At 40.3% G+C, this 25,765-nt stretch overlaps 3 protein-coding genes across 4 annotated transcripts; 2 read left to right on the plus strand and 1 right to left on the minus strand.

Moving 5' to 3' along the window:
* Nucleotides 1-1,852: 1,852 nt before the first annotated feature.
* LOC146517329 (ubinuclein-1-like) lies at nt 1,853-9,420 on the plus strand. 2 transcript variants are annotated; one of them, XM_085163319.1, is made up of 14 exons: nt 1,853-2,149; nt 2,614-2,718; nt 3,203-3,301; nt 3,557-3,697; nt 3,885-3,976; nt 4,063-4,648; nt 4,752-4,822; nt 4,912-5,041; nt 5,136-5,260; nt 5,700-5,780; nt 5,890-6,033; nt 6,129-6,176; nt 6,283-6,863; nt 8,557-9,420. In XM_085163319.1, exons 1-13 carry the CDS (start codon nt 1,928-1,930, stop codon nt 6,839-6,841), a joined length of 2,403 nt encoding a protein of 800 aa, XP_085019445.1. In that variant the 5' UTR covers nt 1,853-1,927; the 3' UTR covers nt 6,842-6,863; nt 8,557-9,420. The 2 variants fall into 2 exon arrangements, with proteins under 2 accessions (XP_085019445.1, XP_085019444.1); XM_085163318.1 differs by lacking the exon at nt 8,557-9,420 and adding an exon at nt 7,439-7,607.
* LOC146517330 (intercellular adhesion molecule 1-like) lies at nt 8,552-16,176 on the minus strand. The gene is made up of 7 exons (XM_085163320.1): nt 16,071-16,176; nt 13,585-13,699; nt 13,089-13,164; nt 10,327-10,465; nt 9,935-10,252; nt 8,872-9,099; nt 8,552-8,675 (listed from the first exon to the last, which is right to left on the minus strand). Exons 1-7 carry the CDS (start codon nt 16,123-16,125, stop codon nt 8,605-8,607), a joined length of 1,002 nt encoding a protein of 333 aa, XP_085019446.1. The 5' UTR covers nt 16,126-16,176; the 3' UTR covers nt 8,552-8,604.
* A 4,277-nt stretch (nt 16,177-20,453) lies between these two features.
* LOC146517331 (caspase b-like) lies at nt 20,454-23,895 on the plus strand. The gene is made up of 3 exons (XM_085163321.1): nt 20,454-20,743; nt 22,413-22,686; nt 22,794-23,895. The coding sequence occupies exons 2-3, from the start codon at nt 22,422-22,424 to the stop codon at nt 22,946-22,948; spliced, it is 420 nt and encodes a 139-aa protein (XP_085019447.1). The 5' UTR covers nt 20,454-20,743; nt 22,413-22,421; the 3' UTR covers nt 22,949-23,895.
* The last annotated feature ends 1,870 nt before the right edge of the window (nt 23,896-25,765 follow it).

Below are 25,765 nucleotides of genomic sequence, written 5' to 3' on the forward strand. Positions count from 1 at the left end.
TGGCTTTGCGGAGAGCTTTCTTATAAAGCAACAAACTATTTCTCCAGGCTAAATGATGATCCTCTAAATTTGTGACACGCCATTTCCTCTCCAGATTACGAGTCATCTGCTTTAGGGTACGTGTTTGAGAATTATACCACGGGGTCAGGTACTTCTGATTAGAGACCTTAGTTTTCACTGGAGCTACAGTATCCAGAGTCGTACGTAGTGAGGAGGTGAAATTATTAACAAGATAATCGACCTCTGTTGGGGTAGCGTTCAGATAGCTGCTCTGCTCTGTGTTGGTACAGGGCATTGACGATGATAACAGTGGCTGGATTATATTCTTAAACTTAGTTACAGCGCTTTCAGAAAGACATCTACTTTGATAAAGTCCACTCTCCACTGCTGCGTAATCAATTATTGTAAATGTAAATGTTATCAAGAAATGATCAGACAGGAGAGGGTTTTCAGGAAACACTGTTAAATGTTCAGTTTCTATGCCATATGTTAAAACAAGATCTAGAGTGTGATTAAAGTGGTGGGTGGGTTCTTTTACATTTTGAGAGAAACCAATTGAGTCTAACAACAGATTAAATGCCATGTTGAGGCTGTCATTTTTAGCATCTACATGGATGTTAAAATCACCCACAATAATTATTTTATCTGAGCTCAGAACTAAATTAGATATAAAGTCTGAGAAATCAGACAGAAACTCTGTGTAAGGCCCAGGTGGACGATAGATGATAACAAGTAAGACTGGTTTCTGAGTTTCACAGATGGGGTGGACAATGTTAAGCATCAGGCTTTCAAATGAATTAAAAGTCTGTCTTGGTCTTTCATTAATTAATAGACTGGTGTGAAAAATTGCTGCCACACCGCCCCCTCGACCTGTGCTTCAAGATTTCTGGTAGTTAGAATGACTCGGGGGTGTTGATTCATTTAAACTAACATAATCATCCTGCTGCAACCAGGTTTCTGTAAGGCAGAGTAAATCAATTTGTTGATCAATTATTAAGTCATGTACTAACAGAGACTTGGAGGAGAGAGACCTAATATTTAATAATCCACATTTCACTGTTTTACTCTTTGGTTCAGATGTGGATACTGTATTGTTCTTTCTTTGTGATTGTTTAAGTTGTTTGTTGCTGGTTTTTAGTTTGTTTTTTGTCTTTTTGGAAGCAGACACAGTCTCTATGGAGATGGGTTTTTGGGGGGGTAGCAGGAGGAGAGAAGCTGCAGAGAGGCGTGTAAGACTGCAACTCTGCTTCCTGGTCCCAACTCTGGATAGTCATGTTTTGAGGGGTTTAATAAATTTGTCGATATTTCTAGAAATGAGAGCTGCTCCATCCAAAGTGGGATGGATGCCATCTCTCCTAACAAGACCAGGTTTCCTCCAGAAGGTTTGCCAATTATCTATGAAGCCCACATCGTTTCTGGGACACCACTCAGACAGCCAGCAATTTAAGGAGAACATGCGGCTAAACATGTCACTCCTGGTCTGATTGGGGAGGGGACCAGAGAAAACTACAGAGTCCGACATTGTTTTGGCAAAGTTACACACCGATTCAATATTGATTTTAGTGACCTCCGATTGGCGTAACCGGGTGTCATTACTGCCGACGTGAATTATGATTTTATTGAATTTACGTTTACCCTTAGCCAGCAGTTTTAAATTTCCTTCAATGTCGCCTGCTCTGGCCCCTGGAAGACAATTGACTATGGTTGCCGGTGTCTCTAGCTTCACATGTCTGAGAACAGAATCACCAATTGATGACGGACCATCTTTAAAGAAATAAACCTAGTTTTAAACAAACGGGATTGGTTGCCAAGGTAACACAGCCGGGCACGTGCGCGCACACCTGCCGCAGTTTGAGTTTAATTAAACTCTCTTTGCCCGTCTCCTCGGTTCAAACCAAACCACTGACTCCGGTGTGCTGTCCCTGGGATGGCTGAACCCCGGAGAGTTCAGCTGTTTACTCTCAGCAGTGATGCGCCCTCTTCTAACTCGCCTTCGACCCACCGGTGTCCGTCAGGGCTTCCGCAGATGGAAGAATCCCGCTCAGACCGACCCGCTGACACTGAAACAGTCCGGCTCGTCCTCACATTATTTGAGCCCGACGAGCGGAGCTTCCCGGAGTTCAGCTACAGGCAGCTTGTTGATGACAAGGTGGAATTAAGTCACGACGTCCACCCTCCTAACCTGTAACCAGTTAAGATACAAACAGACCCGTGACTGTAGTTAGTCTAGGTTAAGAAGGCTAAATATATTTTAGGCTTTTGGGTAACCACATGAATTTGTAAACCATTTAAGGTATTACACACATAAAAAGCAGGTCAGTTTTAATTCAGTTTGAACTGCTTTGCTAATTCAGTAGCAGCCTTTGCTTAGTTTCAAAAGTGGTTTAAAAAACTAACTTTTTAAAGCCAGAGCTGGGTTTAAAAGTTAGATAACAGTCAAAATGGGACAAAGATCTGCTTAAGTAACACTCACAGTGGGAGTAAATTGCTCTTCTGAATGACTTGATTTGTTAATCTCATGAAAAACTAATAAACATGCTGGTTGCATTGGAGCCAGACATGTGTTCAGTTTCCTGTAAAACAATGGTTGGCATGGCATTTGATGGGTTTCAGATAAGTCAGTCAAAAGTTGAAGGACCACTGAGCAGACTAGAGGAGGAAGAAAAGAGGGAGAACGATGAAGTCGCTGCCATTGCAAGGAAGTTGGAAGAAAAATATGTGAGTAGCCTTTTTCTCTTGTAAACATGTAAACAGATTTTGTTTGGGGGTTTTTTGGTGTTTTTTGTGAGGGTTGATGGGTGCTTGTCTACGACTGGGTGGCCCAGAGGTCAGCCTGGACACAATAACCTGAGAATGTCTTTTGATCAGGTTTTCTGAAACTCTTGTGAACACAAGTTGTGTTTAAATAGGTACTTGACAAATAACAGGCAATAATGACTGTTTGATCATCTATACTGTTCAGAAACGGCAGGTAAGAATACAATGTGATAAAGAGAACGTTCATATATTAAGGCTTAATAAATTATGTTCACTTGTGGTGACACAGGTTGTGCCTCCGAAAGCAGCCTGTTACTCCTTTTGTTTTTTAAAAAACAATTACCTTATTAACCTATAAGATTAAATTGATGTGTGAACAAAAGGTGGCGATCACTGATAAACATTTGTAAATGGTGCAGTAATGTTATGCTTCCTCTCAATACAGGGTGCCAAACCTAAGAAAAAAAAGGACCGCATCCAGGACTTGATCGACATCGGATATGGTTATGATGACGAGGATTCTTTCATTGACAACTCTGAGGCTGTGAGTCGGTGTTAGAACACCTTTTGAAATGTCTCACAGCTGGTATAAACTTGTCCTTGCCTGCTGTGCTGCACAAAAAGACGGTTTGATTTATAGATTATGACAATAACCTCACTCACCACTGAGTAAATGTTCTTTCTGCTTAAGCATTAGCTCGCTGCTGCACGTGAAAGCTCTCAACAGCCATCATGTGTACTGCTTGTGGTTATACAGTCCCTCAGTAGTTTCTGTAATTGTATTACATACTGCTTTTAGTATGACGAGTTCGTGCCATGCTCCATCACCACCAAATTTGGTGGGTTCTATGTGAATTCGGGCGTGCTGCAGTTCCGCCAGGCCTCTGACACCGAAGACGATGACCTCACAGCCGAAGAGGAAACGCTTGAGATGACAAAAGTAAGCAGTAAGAGTACATGACTGGCTGCGCTGGATATTTTGGCAAATCTGCTAAATAGATTTAAAAGGAAATTTTTGATGGTCCTCGTACCCAAACTTTTTTTTTTTTTTTTTTTTTTTTGCACCAACATTTTGGTTCTTTATAACGTTTTTGAGTTGTTTAACATACCTTTGAAAAATTTCCCAGAAACGTAAACTGAATAATGATCAGGAGAAGCCAGGGAAGAAGCTGTGCAGAGCAGATGGAGAGATAAAAAGCAACATGGATCATAAGTCAAGGTGAGGCTGACCAAAGTTAGATACTGATGCTGTAAAGCTGACTTAACAACACTAAATTATTCCCTTGTAATTTTCTTGTTTTGTAGCTCTATGTCTGAAATTGGGCAGACTGATGAGATGGAGATCAAAAAGAAGAAAAAGGCTGTTAGGACTCTGAGCGTCACCAGCATGCTGAAAAAGTTTCAAAAAGAAAAGGAGAGAGAGAGACAGAAGAGAGCGAGGGACAAGGCAGCTGCAAATCTGGGTGCAACAGCAACCCCTCTGTTTCCTGCAGATGCAGGTGGGGGTGGAGGCATGGGGCTAACTGACCCTCTTCTCAGTTTAATTGGTTCAACCAATGACCACGCTCTTATTCAAGCAGCCAGCACAGTAGATTTTGATATTGATCTGGACTCTCTGTTAGAAGTCAGTGAAGAGATCTCATCGCCTAAATCACTTCCTCAACCAGCATTAGAGATGCAGCTGATCCAAAGCAAAACGGATGATCCCGTGCAGCTCGACACCTTTTCTGATCCCAAAACCCGAACTTCAAATTCAAAGAATAATTTTCTGGAGAAATGTGAACCAGAGCAAACCCAGCTTGTGTCAGATTCCAGTTCTACATCACAGAGCGCCCCACTGCCAGAGGGACTTCCCCCAGCGCTGAAAGACAGCATTAGAAAACTCACAGCGGTGAGATGTTATGTATTTCTGCTGAAGGGAAAATGCCTGTGCACACTGTACAGGATGACAAACTGATTGCAGTTTAATGAACAATGTTTACACTGATTTTTAGGCGGCCAAGATATCAGAGGGAGAGTCAAAACTCAAGTTCTTCAGTCCAGATATCAACTCAATCCTGCTAGAGTGAGTTTTCCCAAGTGAACATATTCAAATGTAAAACCATTGAGTGTGGTGTTTAAATGCATGTTTCTGCTCTTGGTGTTTCGGCACAGCATTGAGTTACAGTGTCGGGAGCAGAGTGGGTCACTGCGCTCCAAGGTGTACACACACCTGTCGTCTTTCATGCCCTGTAGCAGAGATACGCTTCTCAAACGTGTAAAGAAACTGCTAATCGCACAAGTGGTGAGTGAGCTCATGTGTTCAGCTGCATTTCTATTACAGAGTTGTAAATTATTTATACCTGTGTGACCTGCTTCTTATATGTGCTCTTGATAAGGGGGAGCCCCCTGGGGTGGAAGATCCCATGCAGAAACTTAAAGATGCCATTGGAAGATCTATGCCTGAGCAGATTTCATGTTTCAATGAAGAATGTCAGGCATATGAACAAGTCAAGACTTCAAAGTAAGTTTGTTTATTCTTGGAAAATGGAGGTGAGACTATCAGCTACTAGTGTCTATAATTTTATTTAACAAAATAAAATCTTCTTTCCTACTTACCACGTTGTCTCATCTCCCATTCTTTGCCACAGTTGTGGCTGTATTTAAATATTACAATCTTTTCTTTAACTTTGAATTTGTTACCCCTCTGCCATAAGAGGCTGATGGCTGACACAACAAAATTGTACAATTTCAAAAAGGCAGATGCCACATGAACATTACTCTCCATCATGTACATGCAACTGCTAGACTGGGATCAGCATTTACTCAGCTTTAACAACACTCTGGCTTCTAGGCTAGCTTAGCATTAGCATGTTGGCTGTGCAGGTGCTTGCAAAGAGAATTGGACTACTGGGAACCATCCCTAGCCCTCTGTGACAATGGCATTTTCTGTTTATCTAAAGAGCAACAGAGGACAATGATGAGGAGAAAACTGGGAGAAAAGCAGGTCCTAAGAAAGTGTTCAAGTGGAATGAGGAGATCAGGTAAGCTGTAAAGATCAATCACGTGTTAACATGTTTTATTTCAGTTAGATCTTTTAAAACTGTGCTTTAGACCATGAAAACGGACACTTTGACCTGTTCTGTCATTTAGAGAGTGTTTGGGCCAAGTGCTGAAAGCAAAAGCAGACAATTATAAAAAGGAAAGGAAGGGGGAACAGGAGGTTGAAGAGCATCTCAAGATCTTTCTTGACAATGAGGTCAAACCGCTTTGGCCAAAAGGGTGGATGCAATCGAGGTAAACTATAATGGTGCAGTTTCAGTGCTGAAACTTTATTTTCATACTTTTAACTATACACATGTTACGACTTAAATGTCTTTTCTCTCTCTCAGGGTTCTGATGAAGGAGAGCAGGAAATTGTTAGATCTCTCGTCATTACTGTGAGTGCAGCGATGAGCGGAATTAATTGTTGTTACTTGTATGAATTTCTACATAAAATGTTTGAAGTTATTTACCAAAAATGCAAGCATTGTTTCACATGTTTAGAACGAAGAAGACCACGTGTGAGAAGAAGCAGTCATGTTCATTCTCAGATGACTGTAATGACGATCGGGGAAATTCACCACTGACAGAAATGTCCAGAGGAGCAGCTTCTGCCTTCACTGAAGGCTCCGATATACTCAGTTCTGTTGTTCACGAGGGTGCTGCCATGAAGAAGGGTGAGGTCAAAAAAGTGGAACTGAATGTCAGAGCTACCTCAAATGCAGAGTCTGAGAAATCTCAAGTTGATGAGACACCCACTCCCACTCATTCCCTCCTGGATCTCCTTGCTGAACAAGCCCTGGCTCAGGAGCAACACCTCCCAGGGCTCCAGGAGCTCCTAGCAGAAGCTGCAAAAACCAAGTGTTTTGTTCATCACTGGAGCTTCTCAGAGACACAGAGTTCTCCCCTACTCCCTCCTCCTCCTCAGTCCAGCCCAGTTGGTTTCCCAGCACACAGTACATGTGGTGACATTTTGCCTCAGATGCTTCAGGTTGGAGGCACCAAACATGCAGATGCTGTTCAGCTGCAGAGAGTCTCTGAAGGTGATGGTGCTACAAAATGACAACCTTCAACAAAGACATGCAGTAAGTTGTATATTTTCTTTTTGCTCTAACATTACAACAACTCTGAATTTAGAGAAGTGCTCCTCATGTTCAGTTTTCTTTTGTCTTAATAAAAGGGGACGAAAAGGGGACACTCCAATGATTTGGGGAATTAATTGGATAGCAGTTTTATAGAACTGAACTAAAATATCAGAAATGCTCAAAATGACAAAAATCAACAACCGAAAGGACATGTTTGTACTGGAAACAAAATTAATTTCAAATTCAAATCTCATATTTAGACAAAATAAAAGATGGCTGTAGCTCCAAGGTTCAAAATTGGCTCCAAAATCCTGAAACCTGCATTCTGTCTGCTAAGAGTGAGAGGATTATCCAGGATGTGTGTTAGCTAATGGTTTCGAAACGACAATGGCAGCAAAAACTTCCTTGTGGGACCAAACCAGTGTGTGACATCATGGTTTAGTAGTTTACGTTTTTATCAAACACAACACATCAATTGCTGCAAGATGCTTTAAGTATTCCAATAAGTTTCAATGACAAACTAAAAGCTTTATAATCAACATTTTGTCAAGTAGATAAAATGTTTTTCTTTTTAGATGGAGCAGAATCCTTGAAGATGAACTGGGCACATGATGAGGTTCTAATGGAGTACTTCTCATACTAAAATCAACCAAGTTAATGTCTTAAACTACACACTTAATACATAATAAAGAGAGCATGTCATAGGTGTTTATTTGGTGCTTTATTTTCTTAACATTTTGTACAGCAACTGAAGGTTTTAGTAGTGAGTCATGTTACCAACTTGACTGAGGCTAGTAACAAATGACTCAAAACAATAAAGTTCAACTGCCTAATTAGCTTATTTAAGCTGAAATTTATTGTGCAATGAAAGTATTGCAAGGAGTAATGCAGGAGCTGTGAATAAGGATGTAAAAATAAAATGTCTCAACAAGCCTAAAGGACAATGAGGAAGTCTAAAGTTACCCAACTAAAGAGCAGGCTGTTAGACAGTTAGCCTCTTGTACCATTTGGGTGCAGCCTTTGCTTTGACAGCTAACCCAGACAGTTTCCAAAAGGGGGTGGAGCAGGACACTTGGACAGTGAGTTGACACATGCATTATGCCCAAGGATTTTTTTTTTTTTACCCTCACCCACATCAACACATTGATCCAGTTTTCCAAATCCAAAGAAAATCCTTCCAAAAGCTCTTGGATTCTTTACATGGCAGGATGGGGGTGTAACTCAGCATTTCTTCAGATATCAAATAGTAATGAAACACCATTGTGATGTTCTAAAGAAAATATGACAACCAGATATCTTTCTGGATGCCTTTGCTGGTCTGTCTCGCCTTATTTCCAGTTTCAGCTCTTTAAAAGTAAATTGTTTTTAATTAAATCATACTGCTTTCACATACCCATGAACACTAAGTGACTAAGGACTAAAATGTGAATTTCTTTCTAGAGAAGCTTTCAGTCTGGAAGATGTGAACTTTGCCTTTTGGGCAGATTACAAAGACAGCTTAGTTACATAAGAACATGTACCTGGACAGAAGTTCAGCAACAAAACAATTAAAAAGAACAACTAGAGAGCATCATCTGCTTTTAGTGAGACTCCACTGTCTTTGAAATGCACATAAAGACATTCACATTCAAAGCTGAGCCTTGAGGACACAAGGAGTGACACAGCAATGAACATTTCTCTGCATTTTCTACAGCAGGAGCACTTTTATCCAAGTAACATGGAAAGAGGAACTTTTAAGGTTTTACACGTGAGTTATCATCTGGGTAAGAAGAACAAGCAGCAAGAAATTTCCACAACAGCTGTTTGCAGTTCCTGGAAAGCAGAAGAGACCGTTTTCAGCACAAGATTACTCCAAACCTTCAGTTTAGGATTCTTCTCATGAATTTACATGATCATATATCAGGACAAAAGATTTCTCAAACTCCAGGACAGATGATTTGGAACAATGAAAGTAGAAATGTTAACAGGGAGCATTAATTGTGCTCAGTAGTAATGCAGACAGCCCTACCTGTGGCAGAAAGGATTTTCACTTCCACTGTGAAGTTTTTTGGAAATAATCCTTTAGCTTGGATTGTGTAATTTCCAGCATCCTTTTTATTTAAATGAGAGGGTGGGGCAACTATCTGCCCATTTCTAAACCAGGTTACTGATGGCTGAGGGTTTCCTGTCACCTCACATGGGAATCTCTCGCCCTCTGTCACCTTAAGTTTTACAGGACAGCTAAGCTGTGGTGCAACTGAAACAAGAAGAAAAAACAATCAGTGGAAGAAAAGACACCTAATACATTTTATCTAACGAAGGAAGCTCTGTTCACTTTTCTAGTAAGAAAAATATGGTTTAAGCAGTTCTATGTAACACTTTACAGCTGACAGGTATATGACTGGAGAACAAAGAGTGCAGTTTTATTTGAAGTAGTTTGAATATGTGATTCTTGAAATTGCATAAGGAAACATTACACATAACAGCTTTATATTGCCTCATTAAAATGCCTCTTGAGTGATAAACTGGTTCGTAGAGCAGAAAGTCTTCAGTCATATGTTATTAACAGTGCATATATTGTGACTATGGCAGAAGCTCTGGTGGTCATTTCCCACAGTCAATAAGTAAATAAATATTAGGATTATCCACACCTGAACTGTGTTGATATGTTCTTTGCTGTATTTTCTGTACGGTTGTCACTCCCATGTAAAAAGCAATTTTGGAAATGCTGTTGTGGCTTTACCATAATATTGCATCCCGCGCACTGAGCAGATCAGGTTATACCTACAGAGCTGTTATGCTGTTTTAAGCTTTGATAACCATATGCACATTAAACGTAGCCGGGGTAAGTAGTTGTTCAGTGATGCTGGGAAAGCTCCAAGTGGCAGAACTGGAGCTCAAAATGTACGTGTTTTAAATGGATGCTGCAGTGATTGAAGCAAATAGCTTGCATCCACCCTTTTGGCCTTACAGAAAAAGCAAAGAGGGATCCTAAAGATGTGGAGAGGGGAAAAAGAACTAAAGGGGAAATTAAAAAACAGAATCCACATAAATTCCAAAAATTCGTAGCGCAGATCACTGGTTTCACTTACAGAGTCTTTGTGATGCCATCACTGGAAGGTGCTGTGGTCCTTCAGGTCCCAGCTCAAGTTTGGCGTCACACCAGTACTGAGCTTCAGTGTCTTCCTTACTGGATACGATGTTCAGAGTGAAGCTCTGAGTCACTGGTTTCTTCTCACTGGATGTATTCGAGTGCATCTGAGCCAGCATTTTCTCCCCTCTGTAGAAGGTCACAAGGACGTTTTCAGCAGGCGCAACCTCTGTAACGTGGCACTGTAGAGTATACTGATCACCCTCAAACAGTGACTCATTGTGATTTAGAAATGTGATGGATACTCTGTCTGGAGGCTCTGTGGAGAGAGGTTGGCATATCAGCCATGTAAAGTGCTTCATGCATGTCAGAAGGATAATGCTGTTGACTTACTGTAGACTATTAGGGTGAGTTTACTGTAACACTGTCCTCCCTGTTCAGATAGGGCAAAACACACAGGCTTGACGGTCCAGTCAGTCATCTTCTCAACACTCCAGACCAGAAAACCTTGTGATGTAAAGTTAGGACGGTTCTGGAGTGGCAAAGGGTAACAAATCACAAAGCTATTCAGATTTTTCTTTTCTTTTTTCCTCAAGTGAAGGCAATGAACAATAAACACAATGGATAGTGTGTGTGTGTGTGTGTGTGTGTCACACTCAAATGTTCAGCCATTAAACTAATTTCAATATTAACAAGTAAACAAAATGCTGTTTCTAAATGGTGTTTATTATTAAGGGGAAATTAACTGTGGTGTATCATGTCTTTGAAAAGCGGAGTTCAACTTCTGTAGCCATACACAGGTCTGATTACTGCCACACCTGTCCTCAATCAAATCTCTTAAATAGGACCTGCCTGACAAAGTAGAGTAGACCAAAAAGTCCTCAAAACCTAGAAATCATGCTGCGATCGAAGGAAATTCAGGTACAAATGAGAAACGATGTAACTCAGATCTCAGTCTGGATAAGGTTATAAAGCCATTTCTAAAGCTATGGGACTCCAGTGAGCCACAGTGAAAGACATTATCCACAAATGGCGAAAACATGGAACAGTGGTGAACTTTCACTGGCCGAACAAAGTTACCCCAGGACCTCAGCAATGACTCATCCAAAAGGTCACAAAACGCCCTGGAACAAAGAATGGTAGGCCTCTCTTGCTTCAGTTAAGGTCAGTGTTCATGACTTCACCATAAGGTAGAGACTGGGCAAAAATGTGCCCAAATGGTTCCAAGATGAAAACCACTGCTGAGCAAAAGGAACATAAAGGCTTAGTTCAGTTTTTCAGAAAACATTGTGATCATCCCCAAGCCTTGAAAAATGGTCAGACTGGGGTGTGTCCCATTACTTGTGGCATAAAAGTAACACAGCATTTCAGAAAAGGAACGACATACCAACAGTAAAACGTTGTGGCAGTAAAGTGATGGTCCAGTGCTGCTTTGTTGCCTGGGGATCTGGGAGACTTGCTCTGGTAAATGGAACCATGAATCTACCAAAACATCTTGAAGGAGAATATCCAGCCTTCTGTTTGTGCCCTCAAGCTGAAGAGCACTTGGTTTTTGCAGAAAGACAGTGATCCAAAACACAAGCAAGTCCACCTCTAATTTAAGAAAAAGAGCAGGACTGCTTTGGAGTCCTGACCTGAATCAGATTAAGATGCTGTGGCATGACCTTAAAAAGGTAATTCATGCTTGAAAAACCTCGATTTTGGCTGAATTACAACAATTCTGCAAAGACAAGTGTGCCAAAATTCCTCCACAGTGCTGTAAAAGACTCATTGCCAGTGATCACAAATGTTTGATTGCAGTTGTTGCTGCTTAGGGTTGCCCAACCAGTTATTAGGTTTAGGGCGCAATCACTTTTTTACACAGAACAATGTAGGTGCCCCCTCTACGTGGACCCCCAAAACTAGTTCATGCATTTATTACATCTAGGCTCGATGACGGTAATTCATTATTATAAGGATGCCTTAAAAACTCCCTGAAATGCCTTTACTTGAGGTGAAATGCTGCAGCAAGAATACTGACATAGACTAGTAAGAGAGTACATATTTCTTCTATATTGTCTTCTCTTCATTGGCTCCTTGTTAAATCCAGAATCAGATTCAAAATCATCATTCTAAAATACGTCTTTTAAGAATTTCTAGTACTGTATCACCCCATCAGATCACTTCACAGTCAGACTGAGTTCACTTGTGGTTCCCTGAGTATTAAAAAGTAGAATGGGAGACAGTCTCCAGGTTTTGGGGTCCTCTTTGGTGGAACCAGTTCCTAGTTTGAATTTAGGAGACAGATTCCCTCTTTACTTTTAAGTTTACTCTTAAGACTTTCCTTATTGACAATTATGCTGAAATTATGCTCTCTCCCACAGTGTCTTTTTGCCCTGTGTCCTTCTTTTCACCCCCAACCAATCTCAACAATTGCCTGCCCCTCCGTGGGCACGGTTCTTCCACGGGTTTCTTCTCGTTAAAAAGTTTTTCCTATATAAATAATATTGAATTGAATTTACCTTCACCACTTCTGCTGCTTCCATAGTAACCTTTTCATCTGTCTTCCTCTGATTTACACATCTATCCTGTTTTGGTTGTACTTTCATTCCTCTTCTCCTCTGAGCATACCTCCACGTCTCCAGGTTCTCTTCCACCTACTCCATACTCTCACTACTGATCACAATTTCATTAGTGAGCATCATAGTCCATGCAGACTCCAGCCTGGCCTCATCTGTCAGATTGTCGATCACTGATGTACTCACACCTCACCAATGTCTCGCTGTCCTCATACATGTCTGGCACATCCATGCATCTTCTGCCATTCCTGATTCTTCAGGCAGTACCACAGTTCCTATCTTGGCACCCTATCATGTCCTTTAGATCCACAAAGACACAGTGCAACTCCTGACCTTCTCAATACTTCTCAGTCAACGCCTTCAAAGCAAATATTGCATCTGCAGTGCTCTTTCTTTATTTCCCAATACACTTCACACTTAGCATAACTCTCTTTGCATTGGTTATGACATTGTGAAGACTGTGTGATGAATATATACAGCTCTCTTATATAAAACTGCAAAGTGAGGATATAAGCCTTATATTTAGTTTAGTTAGTGGGTGTTGTTTGGTTCTCAACATATAAAACACTGTGTATAATCAAACACTGATTAACCTACCAGTGGGACTTCCCAACCAACGCCAAAATACCCCATTCTTTGTATGGAGCAGTTAGCTTTGACTGGATCTCCAAACCTGTAAAAGGAGATACGCAATTAATTCCCTCAGACACGCAGATGATTCTGTTAATTTGGTGACTGTTTCTTGATGTTGCCTCTTACATTTCAATAAAAGTCAAGTAAAAGTCATGACAGCAACTGAAATATTTAATAGTTGGAAATTGATCCAAGATAAAAAAAAAATCAGAGTGCTGATCTTTGCATCATAGATTTCAGAAGCTCAACATTACAGGACTGCAAGGTCAAAACCTCGTGAACCTTTCTGAACAATGAAATACCACAAGGTCACCATGTCTGAGTGACACCAAGCTATCATTTTACTGTCCAAAAAGGCTTTAAACTGCACAGATGAATGAACAGCAAGTTAGTGCACACAGACTCTTATCACTGACCACCTACGTCAGCCTGAAATAATCACTCATTCTTTTTGCCATACCTGACCACCACAGTGGAGGGTGATATCTTTAGAGGGCAGAGGACACTTTGTGTTGATTCTCCAGGTGGGATGGGAGAAGCGACAAGGCTGACATTTGGAAAGGGAAGTGCGATTTCTGGTGGAAGAGATGGTTAGTTAGTGAAAACAGGGTATGAAGTACCTGAGGTTAAGGGAGGGGGAGAAAGAGCAAGACATAATAAGTCATGAAAGTAAACACCGTGTACTGTATCTTTAAGGTCTGTGCAAAAACATTTTGCACTTTTATTTTTCTCAGAAATTCACAGAACAGGTTTTAACTAAGAAATAAAAAATATCTAATTTTCCTCGCTTTACTATAATAATCCAAGTCTTTAGTTGCTAAAGCTTTCCTTACAAATGTCAGCTTATGCAACTTTAGACTGCATGTTGTACCTTTCTGTCTAAGTTCAATCTGTGGGGCAGCAATACTGCAAAACCTTGTGTTACGTGTACTTTTTTTTAATAAACTGGAAGAAAACCTCAAAATACTATAAAATGTTTCATGCAGGCTCAATCACCCAGGTAAGGAAATCCCAAAATGTTGATTCTGTTCATCTGGATGTAGAGTTTTCAGTGGGAGAAACACTAGCAACTTCTTCAGTTGAGACTGAATGAGGGACAAACATTTCTCCCACTGAAAACGCTACATCCAGATGAACAGAATCAACTTTTTGGGGTTCATCCATTGTGCTTGTAAAAACAAACAAACAAAAAAAACCTGTTAAAAATTCATTGTGAGCTTTTTGTCTCCACCTTCTGAAAGTGAAAGTAGCTACAAAAACACTGCAGACAGTGACTTTTTAAATTTACTTTTTTTAAAAAAAATTATTTATTTATTATTTTGCCTCTGTACACCACCACAATGGATTTTTAAATGTATTTAAATAAACTGTTCTTAATACTTGGAGGAAAATACTTTAATCCCTCCCTGGATTTTCGAACCCATGGACAATTACTGTGTTCCCTCGCTTGAGATGCTTTGCCAGGCCGTTTCTGCAACCACTCGCACTCCATTTGTGCATCTCTCTGCATTCAGTTTCATCTTCAGTCACTGAAAAGCTGCTCTGCTGGGAGTTGCGGTATGCTTTGAGTCATTATCTATTTACGCTGTGAAGCACTGTCTTATAAAATTTGGCTGAACTTGGGCAGAGAGCCCTTTACGCTTCAGGATTCATCCTGCTGCTTTTATCAGCAGTCAGTTAGCGGTATGGATCCTTATACTGGATCCATACCGTGCCATAACAGTAAACGGCTTATGAAATGAAACACATTACATCATCTGTAAAACATGGTGGAGACAATGCCATAAGATGGAAAAACAGAACATTAAGGAGGATACTGTACATGTACACCTAACACACTGAGTACCTGTGATGTTAAACCCAATACTATAAATAAAAACATGAATAAAAGGATGGGTCTCCTCCTATGTTTGTCCTGGCACTGTAACCCACATGATGTCATGAGTAATTTCTTTTCTCAGTCTTAACACAATACATGCAAGGGTCAATTAGATTTTGCCATCTCATGAAATAATGCTCATTTTAGCTGATCTATTGTGAACTATTGTTTCATAGCATGCTGAATACACCCAGTGTGTTCCTCTGAGGAAGGAAGGACACCCTGCCCAAATCGTAAGAACTCGCTCCTCTTTTCAATTGACCATTGTTCCATCGAGTCCTGGGGTTGTTCTCCTGCCTATCAGATGATCTCACTGGCAGTAGGCGTGCCGGCTGTCAAAATTTATAGTTGTGTTTCCCATGTGCCACTCTGCAACGTGAACAATGCAGTACAACTGCCAGCTGGGTCAGCTTACAGAGAGTCTCCTGACCAAACCAGGATCACAAGTCTCAAAACCTGAAGGATAAATGACGTCTTTTTTTTCCTGATTTGCAGATCTTTGGGAATGGAAGCATCCCCAAAGATGGGATGGAAATCTTTAAGGAAAAGCCTGCGTTCAAAATGTGAATGGGAAGTACTGTCAGCTAAGTCTGTCTAAGAATCACAAATTCAAATTTCTTCTGATGCAGAATGGAGCTTTACATGTGTAGATAATGTTTTGTGTTATGTTTTCAAATGTCTCATGTTTGATATGATCATGTGTAACCACTTTGAATCCTCTCTAACAACATATTACATTTTTTTAAAGTTAAATAGTTTCCTACAATTTTGGAAAAACCTGAGCTGAAACACGTGAATTAGGTTAGCAGAGTAAAAAAAGTAACTTTACCCTCAGAAAAGTGATCACATGTCATTTTTAACTACAAATCAATTTGCCTCGGGGGTTCTTACAAGCGCAGCCACCACACTCTGCCCACTCATCATCAGTCCCAGTTATCTCTCTTGTCACACTCTTTAACCTTACTTTTTAACCTTATCTGCTTCTATCGCCCAATTGGCTTCTACACTGAACAGGTTCTTCTCATCAGAGCTGCCCACTGCACCCACTCAGTCATCAGTTCACTCACCTGAGTGGAAGAGCTGAAACAGCATGAGCGCGACGGCCCATCCAGGAGAAACCATCCTTCTTCTATGTCACGTTAACAGCTGATCGATGCTGACGGTGCCACAGCCTGAGACTTATGAGGTAGCAGTGGGTTCTTTTAGTTTATGTGGAACTGTGGGGTGTGTGAGTGTGTGTGTTTATGTGTGTGTGAGTGAGTGCACATGTGGGTGTGGGGGGTGTGTATTTGCTTTGCTTCTGTGTGTCTGAAGTTGATGACGAGGGAGTTCCTTTGCTCTGGCCTCTGAAACCCACCATGGGCGTTCTCTGTTGGTATATGAAGAGAGGAAGGAAGGGAGGGTCAAGAAAAATGAAGTGTAGTGTTGCAACGTGGAGGGCAAGAATGTGTGTGTGTGTGTGTGTGTGTGTGTGTGTGTGTGTGTGTCTATGAGAGAGAAAGAGAGAGTAGTTACATAGCAATACACTGATACAGAGCTTTTGAGAATAAAAATAATCATCCCATTGGTGTGTTACATTGGGGGGAAAAAAAGCACAGCTTCAATCAGCTAACGACATCTGATTGTTTTTTTCCCTTTTTTTCTTCCACCATGTAATCTATATGTGACTCCTATTTGAGATGAGGTGAGATGAAATAGCCTTTATTTGTCAGTTGCAGGTCTTTTGCCCACAACCGAGATGACAGACCTTGCCGACCGTACATACAATACAAACATCACATTGGGGAGACAGGTCAGGCCAGGTAGCGAGGAAAAAAACATCAAAATGTGCAACACAAAAGGATAATACAGGAATGCACAGGTATCAACACACCATAACACAATAAACACAGACAAGCAACATGGGAAAGTGTTCCAGTGTGTACATCTGATCCGGGACCGCTGCAATCTTCGACTGCGCCTCCAGCTGACCCGATGTCCACATCATGGGGCAGGTAAGCGTTGGAGGTGGCGTTGGATAGGGAGGGTGATGCGTCAGTGAGTGCTTATCAGTATCAGAATATGTATGTGTGTGCGTGTCCATAGTTCAGTTATTTATGTCTTAATGTCAATAATAGCGCCTCTCTTTCACTCATAAGCACAGCTTTTATGCTGAAGCATATCGTTAGTATAGGAAATTCCACAAAACTTGTCACTGACTCAACAGTTTTTTTGTTTTGGGGTCTTTGAGCTCGTTGTTTTTGTTTTTATAGTCTGCATTACAGGCTTCATTGTCTCGGTTCCACTGATTCATACACTGACCAGAATTACGCACGGCTCTAAACACGCAGGGTGAAACCGGGGCAGAGCCAATTATGCACTCCTTCTGATAACATTTCCCCCACTGATTACAGCTAAACCGACACAAGATTATCAAAACCGCATCAGTTACAAAACAAAGCATTCTTTCACAGCGTTAAATTTAGTATAATTTGCAGGAAATTGCATGCCGGTAAATCAAGTTTGTGTGGTCATTTAAATATGCTCCTCCCAGGAGCGTGTTTGAGAGAGAAAGCGTGGGGTAGACTGGGGTTGGGTATCACACTTATTACTCTTTGATGAACTGCTGTTCATTCATTCATCTATGACACTCTGAAATTTTGACCCCATAGCTGGGTTAGCTGTCAGAAGGAATGGGGTTGATTGTTCCTATAGCTAACAATGGAGTTTTAGTAGAAAACAGTGATTTTAAAGTGGGGGACAGGTTAACTGGAAACACTAAATTGCCCATAGGTGTGAATGTGGGAGTGAATGTGAGTGTGATTGGATGTCTCTGTCTGTGTTAGCCCTACGACAGACTGGCGACCTGTTCAGGGTGTACTCTGCCTCTCGCCCTAAGACAGCTGGGATAGGCTCCATCGACCCCTGCAACCCTGAAAAGGAGAAGAGGAAGCGGATGAACAGTGATTTTAAAAAGTATAACATTTAATTTTTTTTCAAGATAAAGACATAAACATACAACATACAACACAAACAACTGAGAACATTTCCACGTTCCATGACTGTGACCAGATGCTCACTACATCTTTTAAAAGGCAAACACTCCCTTTGTGCAAGATTTTCCAACAGGTAACCTGGGCGATAGTAAGCAAGTCAGTGTAAACATGTGATAACAGAAACGAACTCCATTAATATTGAACTGACTCTGAACTGCTCTCCATTTTAAGTCTTATTGCATTCTGGATCATCTGGGTTCAGGGCTGGACTGACACTGGCATATTTTGGTAATGGTGGCCCACTGTGTTTATTTATATGATATGTGAAAGTGCATAACATACTAGAGGATATATGTTCATGTGGTGTGCTTTCAAAAATTAAAATAAAACACAGCAGCCTACAAGGAAGAGAGTAACATGTTAAACAACTGATATGCTCTTTCACTACTTAGGGATTCATCCTGGGAGAGATGGCAACAGTATCACAAAAAGAGCTCCTCATCAAAGTGGCACAGTTTTATTTTTATTCAATTTTTTTGCTACTTTGGGGGAACATTTTAGACATTACTTATACATTTTCATAAGTTCTGTTAAAACCTGTTGTAACCCTGTGTTGATTTCTTGAAGGCTTAACATCAGTAAAGTACTTTTAAGCCACACAACTGTGTTTGTCTGGTTTCTCAGCCATTCATGTACCAGAGCTCTAAGAGTCGTTCTTAATCTTCTGATACTAGCCCAAATTACTCATTACCTTGGTAATTATCCATCTGTACTGTATATACCTCCACGTAAGTGCTGCAAGAGGTAGTAGTAAGCTTTATGATCATCCAGGTGGATGTCAGCAACAACACAAAATAACAGTAAACACAAATCACAAATGTGAAGAATGCCTGTTAAATCCACACCAATGAAAGGTACATCCCTGGAACATAAATGGGGGAAAGGTACCTTAAGGAGAGAGTCTGGCAGACACACCACTTGTATTATAACAGATTTAATGACTAAAATAAAGAAATAGAGGTTTTTACACGAATAACACATAACGCTATAGGTTAATATTATTATGCATGTTTTAAGTCTGACTGAAGAAAAGAAAAGTTGTGATAATTTCCTATGTGGAGTATTTGCACACTTTGACCCAGATACTATTTATTGAAGATGTGTCTCTAATCATATTTTGTCATTCTTTTATATTTTCTGTTTTAATTCATTATTATTATTATTATTATTATTATTATTATTATTATTATTATTATTATTATTATTATTATTGTGTGATCTTTTTATGAAACAACAACACGCCTGATCCATGAAAATGATAAAATACTTTGTGCGTGTTCCACAAACTGACCACTGCAAAATGAGCAGACTGTCCGGTCTCATGTGTGGCATCGACTGTATTCCACACACGTGACCTGCCCTCTGTGGCAGTGACAGACAATGTACTAGTGATAGGATTTCCGGCTCTTGTTAGAGAACCGGCTCTTTCGGTTTGGCTCACTAAAAAGAGCCGGCTCTTTGGCTCCGAACCGACTCTTCAGGTTGTTTTGTTGCTTTAATTAATTTATTATTAACAATAATATAAAATTATGCACAAAAGGAATTACTAATGTAAAAAAAATGTGGTTTTATTTATATATGTTTATATATAAATATATGCGGTGGCCCCTAGAGACAAAGCATGTACAAATTCCAAAACATGAACAAACTCCAAAACATATTTCTATATTTCTGCGACTGACACATCACTACAATGTACCAGCCAACTAGTGCTGTGTCGGTCGTGAACGAAATGGCTCTTAGATCCGCATCTTTGACGTGAACGACGCGAGCCGGCTCCTTATCGCGAGCTGGCTCCTTATTGCGAGCCGGCTCCTTATCGCAAGCCATGGGGCTACACAAGCCAGCAAGTACCAACGACCGGATTTGGTGTGTGGTAATAACAGGTAAATGAACATTGTTTTTAAATTATTTGAATATATATATGAGTGCTTATGTATAAATACACAAACAATACACATATGCTTTCAATTGTGTAATTTAAGTGATCTAGGTAGCTCTGTTTTGAAGTTCAGTTAACGCTAGAAATATGTTTTGGAGTTTGTTCGTGTTTTGGAATTTGAACATGCTTTGTCTCTAGGGGCCACCGCAGCCCCTAAAACCACATTTTTTTTACATTAGTAATTCCTTTTGTGCATAATTTTATATTATTGTTAATAATAAATTAATTAAAGCAACAAAACAACCCGAAGAGCCGGTTCGGAGCCGAAAGAGCCGGTTCGGAGCCGAAAGATCCGGTTCTTTTTAGTGAGGCGAGCCGAAAGAGCCGGTTCTTTTTAGTGAGCCGAACCGAAAGAGCCGGTTCTTTTTAGTGAGTCGAGCCGAAAGAGCCGGTTCTCTAAAAAGAGCCTGAAATCCCATCACTACAGCCAACCCCTCAGTCGCTCTGGCACATCTGTACAGCAGCTGTTTTTTACCTGCAGAATCACAAGGAGGACAAAATGTTCCGTTTATGTGACTATAGACATAAGACGTATAAACACAACGGGATTATATATAAACTAGTTGTATCTTGACCAAGTACGGCTGTGCACACATGATCTCATAAGTCATAATGCGTTCACTACGTGTTGAGTAATCACTCCTGACGTAGTCCTGTAGGTTTCGCAAAACTTTCCCGGTAGAGGGTTTGAAGCCGAAAGCACTCGTTTGCGCCATTTTCTTTACATCCTTTGCTTGGTGCTATATCGGCGGTCAGTGACGAGGTAAGTTCTTTGATTCATAAAGTTCCCCAAAGTTAAAATGCACATCTTTGGAGGTTTAATAACGTCTGTGCGCTGCGATACAAAAGGAAACAGGAGGAGTTAGAAAGGATGACGGAGACGTGAACTTGACTTTCTTGTTGTTTACTTTCGGTCTGTCTGCGTGCAGCTGTACGTCGGATGTAGTTTTAGATATATTTGGTTTATGTGAGTGTTAAAGGGGCACAGATGGATAAGAAGTAATCCTGTAAGTGAGACTTCAGCGGCCCTCCCTTTTTTGTTGCAGAGTCCGTCTATCTACATCCATTAGAAACTAAATGTGAACGAAAGCAGACATGAAGAGCATATGTGTGACTGATGTATGATCCAGATCCAGATGTGGTTCATTAGCAGGTTTTAGAAGTTGTATTAGCACTGCTATTAATTCATTGACGTGGTGACGCTGATTTACTTCCTCGTTGTCTGCGATCCCACTAAACACAGCGACGAAAAATGAAACTACTGCACGACTAGCTTCAGTGTTTTAAACTAGTCCTTCAGGTTTATTACATTCATTTGAGCCCATATTGAGGGAGGAGAAGTCACCTGATGCAACTGGTTGGCGGGAGGAAGAGAGGACCGAGGAGACACTGGAAGAGAGCCAGAGGGTTTGGGGCTAGCATATAGCATACATATAAAAATGTGATCACACTGTTGAGCACAAATTTGGTTCCTCGTAGACTTTTTCAAAACATCCTTTGAATAAAAGCAGAAAGTAAAAATCATATTTAAAAACAACAACAACAACATAATAAATAAATGTTTTATTCCATGCTCACATCATTTGCAAAGGATTTTCTTGGTGGACTTATTGTAGTAGTCTCTGTTGTGTTCACAGAACCTTAAAAATACAGAAGATTTACACCAGAAAACTTACACTCACATGTTTTTTCTTTATAATATTTAAAAGTTCAATATTCTAAGCTAAGCAAGCATTAACCGAGGAGTTAACTGCACAACACTTTTAAGTATTCCTATTAGAATAGAATAGAATAGAATAGAATAGAATAGAATAGAATAGAATAATCCTTTAATTGTCCCACAAGGGGAAATTTGGTTGTAACAGCAGCCAAAAAGACACATATACAAACAAACAGTACACAGGACACTGAACAGAAACATACACAATTTTTTCTTACATATTTACATGAAGGACAGTGGTTACTATATACAAACTGTAAATTTTATTTAATTTACAGTTATTAAATTAAATAAAAATAACTACAGGTAAGAGGCAAACCAGGTTGTAGTGCGAATCGGTTAATTAACTTATTGCAGTTACAGCGCAGATGTAAACATCTATGTTTGTTGTGAGCAGTTCTGATTGTACAGTCTAACAGCTGCAGGGAGGAAGGACCTGTGGAAACGCTCCTTCGTGCATCTAGGATGCAGCAGTCTGTCACTGAAGGAGCTCTGCAGTTCAGCAACATTTACATGCATGGGGTGGGAGACTCTTATTAATGATAATGGGGGCAGTGACACTTAAATGCCTTATTGTTGTTCTATAGATCAGTTTAAAATAGACAGATAGTTACAGACATGAATTTTCTGATCAACTAAGCCCATAAAGGAATGAAAGAAGTATTTATTTAAAAGAAACAGAGCTCATTTTCTCTCTCTCTCGTCTGTTCAGTGAGCAGACATGCTGGTCCCAGAGCTGCTCTTCGAAAAACTGCAAGACCTGACTAATGAAGACTATAAAGCATTTAAGTGGTACCTCGCCATGAAGATGGTGGACAGCTGCAAACCAATTCCAAAGAGCAAACTCGAGGGCCAAGACCGTATGGACACTGTGAGTTGTATGATAGACAGCTACGGTGAAGCAATGGCTGTGAAAGTCTCTGTTGCAATCCTGAGGAAAATGAATGCCAACAACATTGCAGATGACTTAGAGGTCAAGTATGAAGGTACGGTGAATGCAGAGTTTCTTAAACTCACCTGTAACTGACAATCTGTTTGTGGTCTGCCTCTGTGCAGACATTACCACTGATTCTCTGCTTCTTTGTCCTTTCAGCTGTAGAGGGCAGAGCAGCTGCATCCTCTGGATCCTCTACTTTAAATCCTTCCGCTGGAGCCGCGATTTTGGCTCAGCAGGGAGGAGTGGTTTTTGCCCCCACGATCACCGGTAGCAGCACCGCACCTATGAATGTAAACTTCTACCAAAAATAATCTCAATGGAGATTAAAGCAGAGGGCACAATATAGTTTGTAATTATTTCTTTCCTTTACATGAAATGAAATTAATGTTAACTGGTGATTCTGAATAAGGCCGAGTTATGAGCTGTGTCAGCCCTGTGATAGATGGGGATCTTCTCACACAGTCCACCTTTCAACACAGAAATGCCCGGCATATGTAAGGTCTTCTAATGATGCCAGTAATTGTTACAGCTACATATGATGCCATGTAAAGAATATACTCCAGAACCACGAGTGTACTCTGTTTACAATTTGCAGTCATTAAAGTCTGATTAAAAAAAGAAAAAAAAGTAAATCCCGGGAGGGAGTAACAAAGAGAGACACTTACACGTACGGGCATATTCATGGTTTTTTTGCTACCAACAGGCTACTTTTACAGACATATTGCTTGACATAATTTTTCGGGCAATAGTAACAACTAATTACCGATGGTAATACAGTCGACCCCCGTCAGGTATTTGTGAACACTCTTACAGTTGTAGGAGTGTTCACACGTAGCTGTAAGCCAAATATTTTAAGGGCAATATTGTAAGATGACTTTGAAATCATACAAAGTGTTTTAGCTTAAGATATATTTGGTGTTTGAACTATTAAAATAGGCAGTTATAAGCGTTTTTAGAGGGGTTCTCAAGTATTCGCGGCAGTTGTGGTCCCAAATCACCACGACTACCGGGAGTCGACTGTATAACAAACACACAGGGTCATTTAGGGTTCTTTATCCTCCTTTATAATGAAACAGCATAAGTTATATCCCAGAACCCTGAAAATAAAGCCTGAATGGTATTGAGCCACTATTCAATTTAATCTTTATTCCTGTGACTTATCTGTTGTAACACGTACAAATGTCCACCTGTGCTTTGCTGTTTCAACAAACTCTGAAATGTTCAGATTAAATCAGGCCTGTTAAGCTGTGTATGTAAACGTGTCAGGAGTTGCTCGTACTTTCATCTGAGGTCTGAGGTGTTTTTGGTGTTTCTGTGTCATCCACTTCTTGTACTCATAAACATACATAGTGATTACATCTTCCAACAAACTGATGCACTCACATAAACTTACAATCAATCTATTAAAAATACATAAGAGTGTGCGCCGGTTTGTGGAAGCCGGCGTGTTTCCTTTGTATATGGTGGCCGAGACAGACATCTTCCTTCTGACTAGTCGGATTTCATCTGTAGCTGAAGACCGGATACATGTGTTGCACCCCAAAGGTGGAGAAAAAGAGAAGTTGTGCCATTTAAATTCATGTCTGTGCCATTGGACTCAAGATATGAAGGATCATACCTTTGTTTTATTGTAAGACGAGGAGTTTCCCAAGGAAATAAAAAGCGACAACACCACCGGCGTCATAATAAAATATCATCCTCTTCCTCCTCACCTCAAACCTTGGTTGCCATGGGTTACAGTGTAAATGTAATGTTTTTAATTACTCTTGGCTGACTAAGACATGTTTGCCCTATATAATCACTGAGGCTACGATTAGGTACTTGAATTGAAAATAAATCTGTTGACCACAATCCCCAATCTACTGACATCAGTAGAATCAATAGAAAATTCCATGCATCATTCTTGTGGGAAGTTTCACACTGTGGTCAGCATATGCTTTATCGTAATTTTGTGTATTTTCATAAGTGGGATTGTTACAGAAATAGGAATATCAAATATTACCCTTACTTCTCCCAGAGGAATTAAGACTGTGATAATCAGCAAGTCTCTATCGAGCATCTCTATAAATTTTCTGATCTCTCCTGTTCACATATCACCATCCAGGAAATGGTTTTCTTTCTCTTTGGCCTCCACACACTTCATCAAGCTGTCTGACTGCAGCAAACCTCTCACCATAGACTGCTGACTGGTGTGTGCACATGTTGCTGTGTGCAGAGCAGCACTTGGACAAGACATAAACAGTGGATCAAGAAAAACTGGTGTAAATGGCTGTAAAAAAAATGTTTTTTTTTAAACTAAAGTCGGTCAAATTATTTTAAAAGATAATCAAATTACAATGTAAAAGGAATTTAATCATATGCAATCAGTTATCTATATTACTGAACCATTGTACCTGCTCAGGCCCAAGCACCAGAATGACACGGGTAGCAAAGAGCCGATGAGCACCGAGCTGCTAAAGACCCAGATGTGTACCTCAGGAGTTGGTGTAGACCAGAGGTGGGGAACTCAAGGCCCAGTGTCCTGCAGGTTTTAGATATCACTCTGGGTTAACACATATGAATCAAATGAAATGACACATCTAAAACCTGCAGGACACCGGCTCTCAAGGCCTGGCGTCCCCCCACCCCTGGTGTAGACTCCAGCCAAACAACAACAACAACTAAAAGCAGGAGTCACATACAAGTTCAACTATAATGGTGATAATACATCAGTTGTTTAGTCAGTTGTTGTAGATTTACTGTTGTGTGAAAAAGAAATTACACCCTCATTCATTTTCACAATTTTAAATATCAGGATATATTAAAAATATATCTGGACATCTTAGCAGCCCCTATCCATCAATCTTTAAAGGGTTATTAGTTATTTCCAAATAATTTGAAACTCATCATATTACAGTGAGAAAGTTTATTCCCGGGTGAAAAAAATATTCAAGACAGCTGCAAAGCTTCTCATGACTGGAAGTCCCAGAAAATCCCCCAACAGTCAGACTGAGCAATGTTGAGGAAAAACTGCAACCCCCCCCCCCCCCCCCCCCCCCCCCAAAGAAAAAGCTCTAACATTTAACATGCTAACTCAGGACAGCAAAGTTCATGACTGAACAAGTATGACTCATTTGTAAGAGTTGCCA

This window comes from Neolamprologus multifasciatus, chromosome 6 (assembly GCF_963576455.1).
Source record: "Neolamprologus multifasciatus chromosome 6, fNeoMul1.2, whole genome shotgun sequence".
Taxonomy (NCBI): Eukaryota; Metazoa; Chordata; class Actinopteri; order Cichliformes; family Cichlidae; genus Neolamprologus; species Neolamprologus multifasciatus.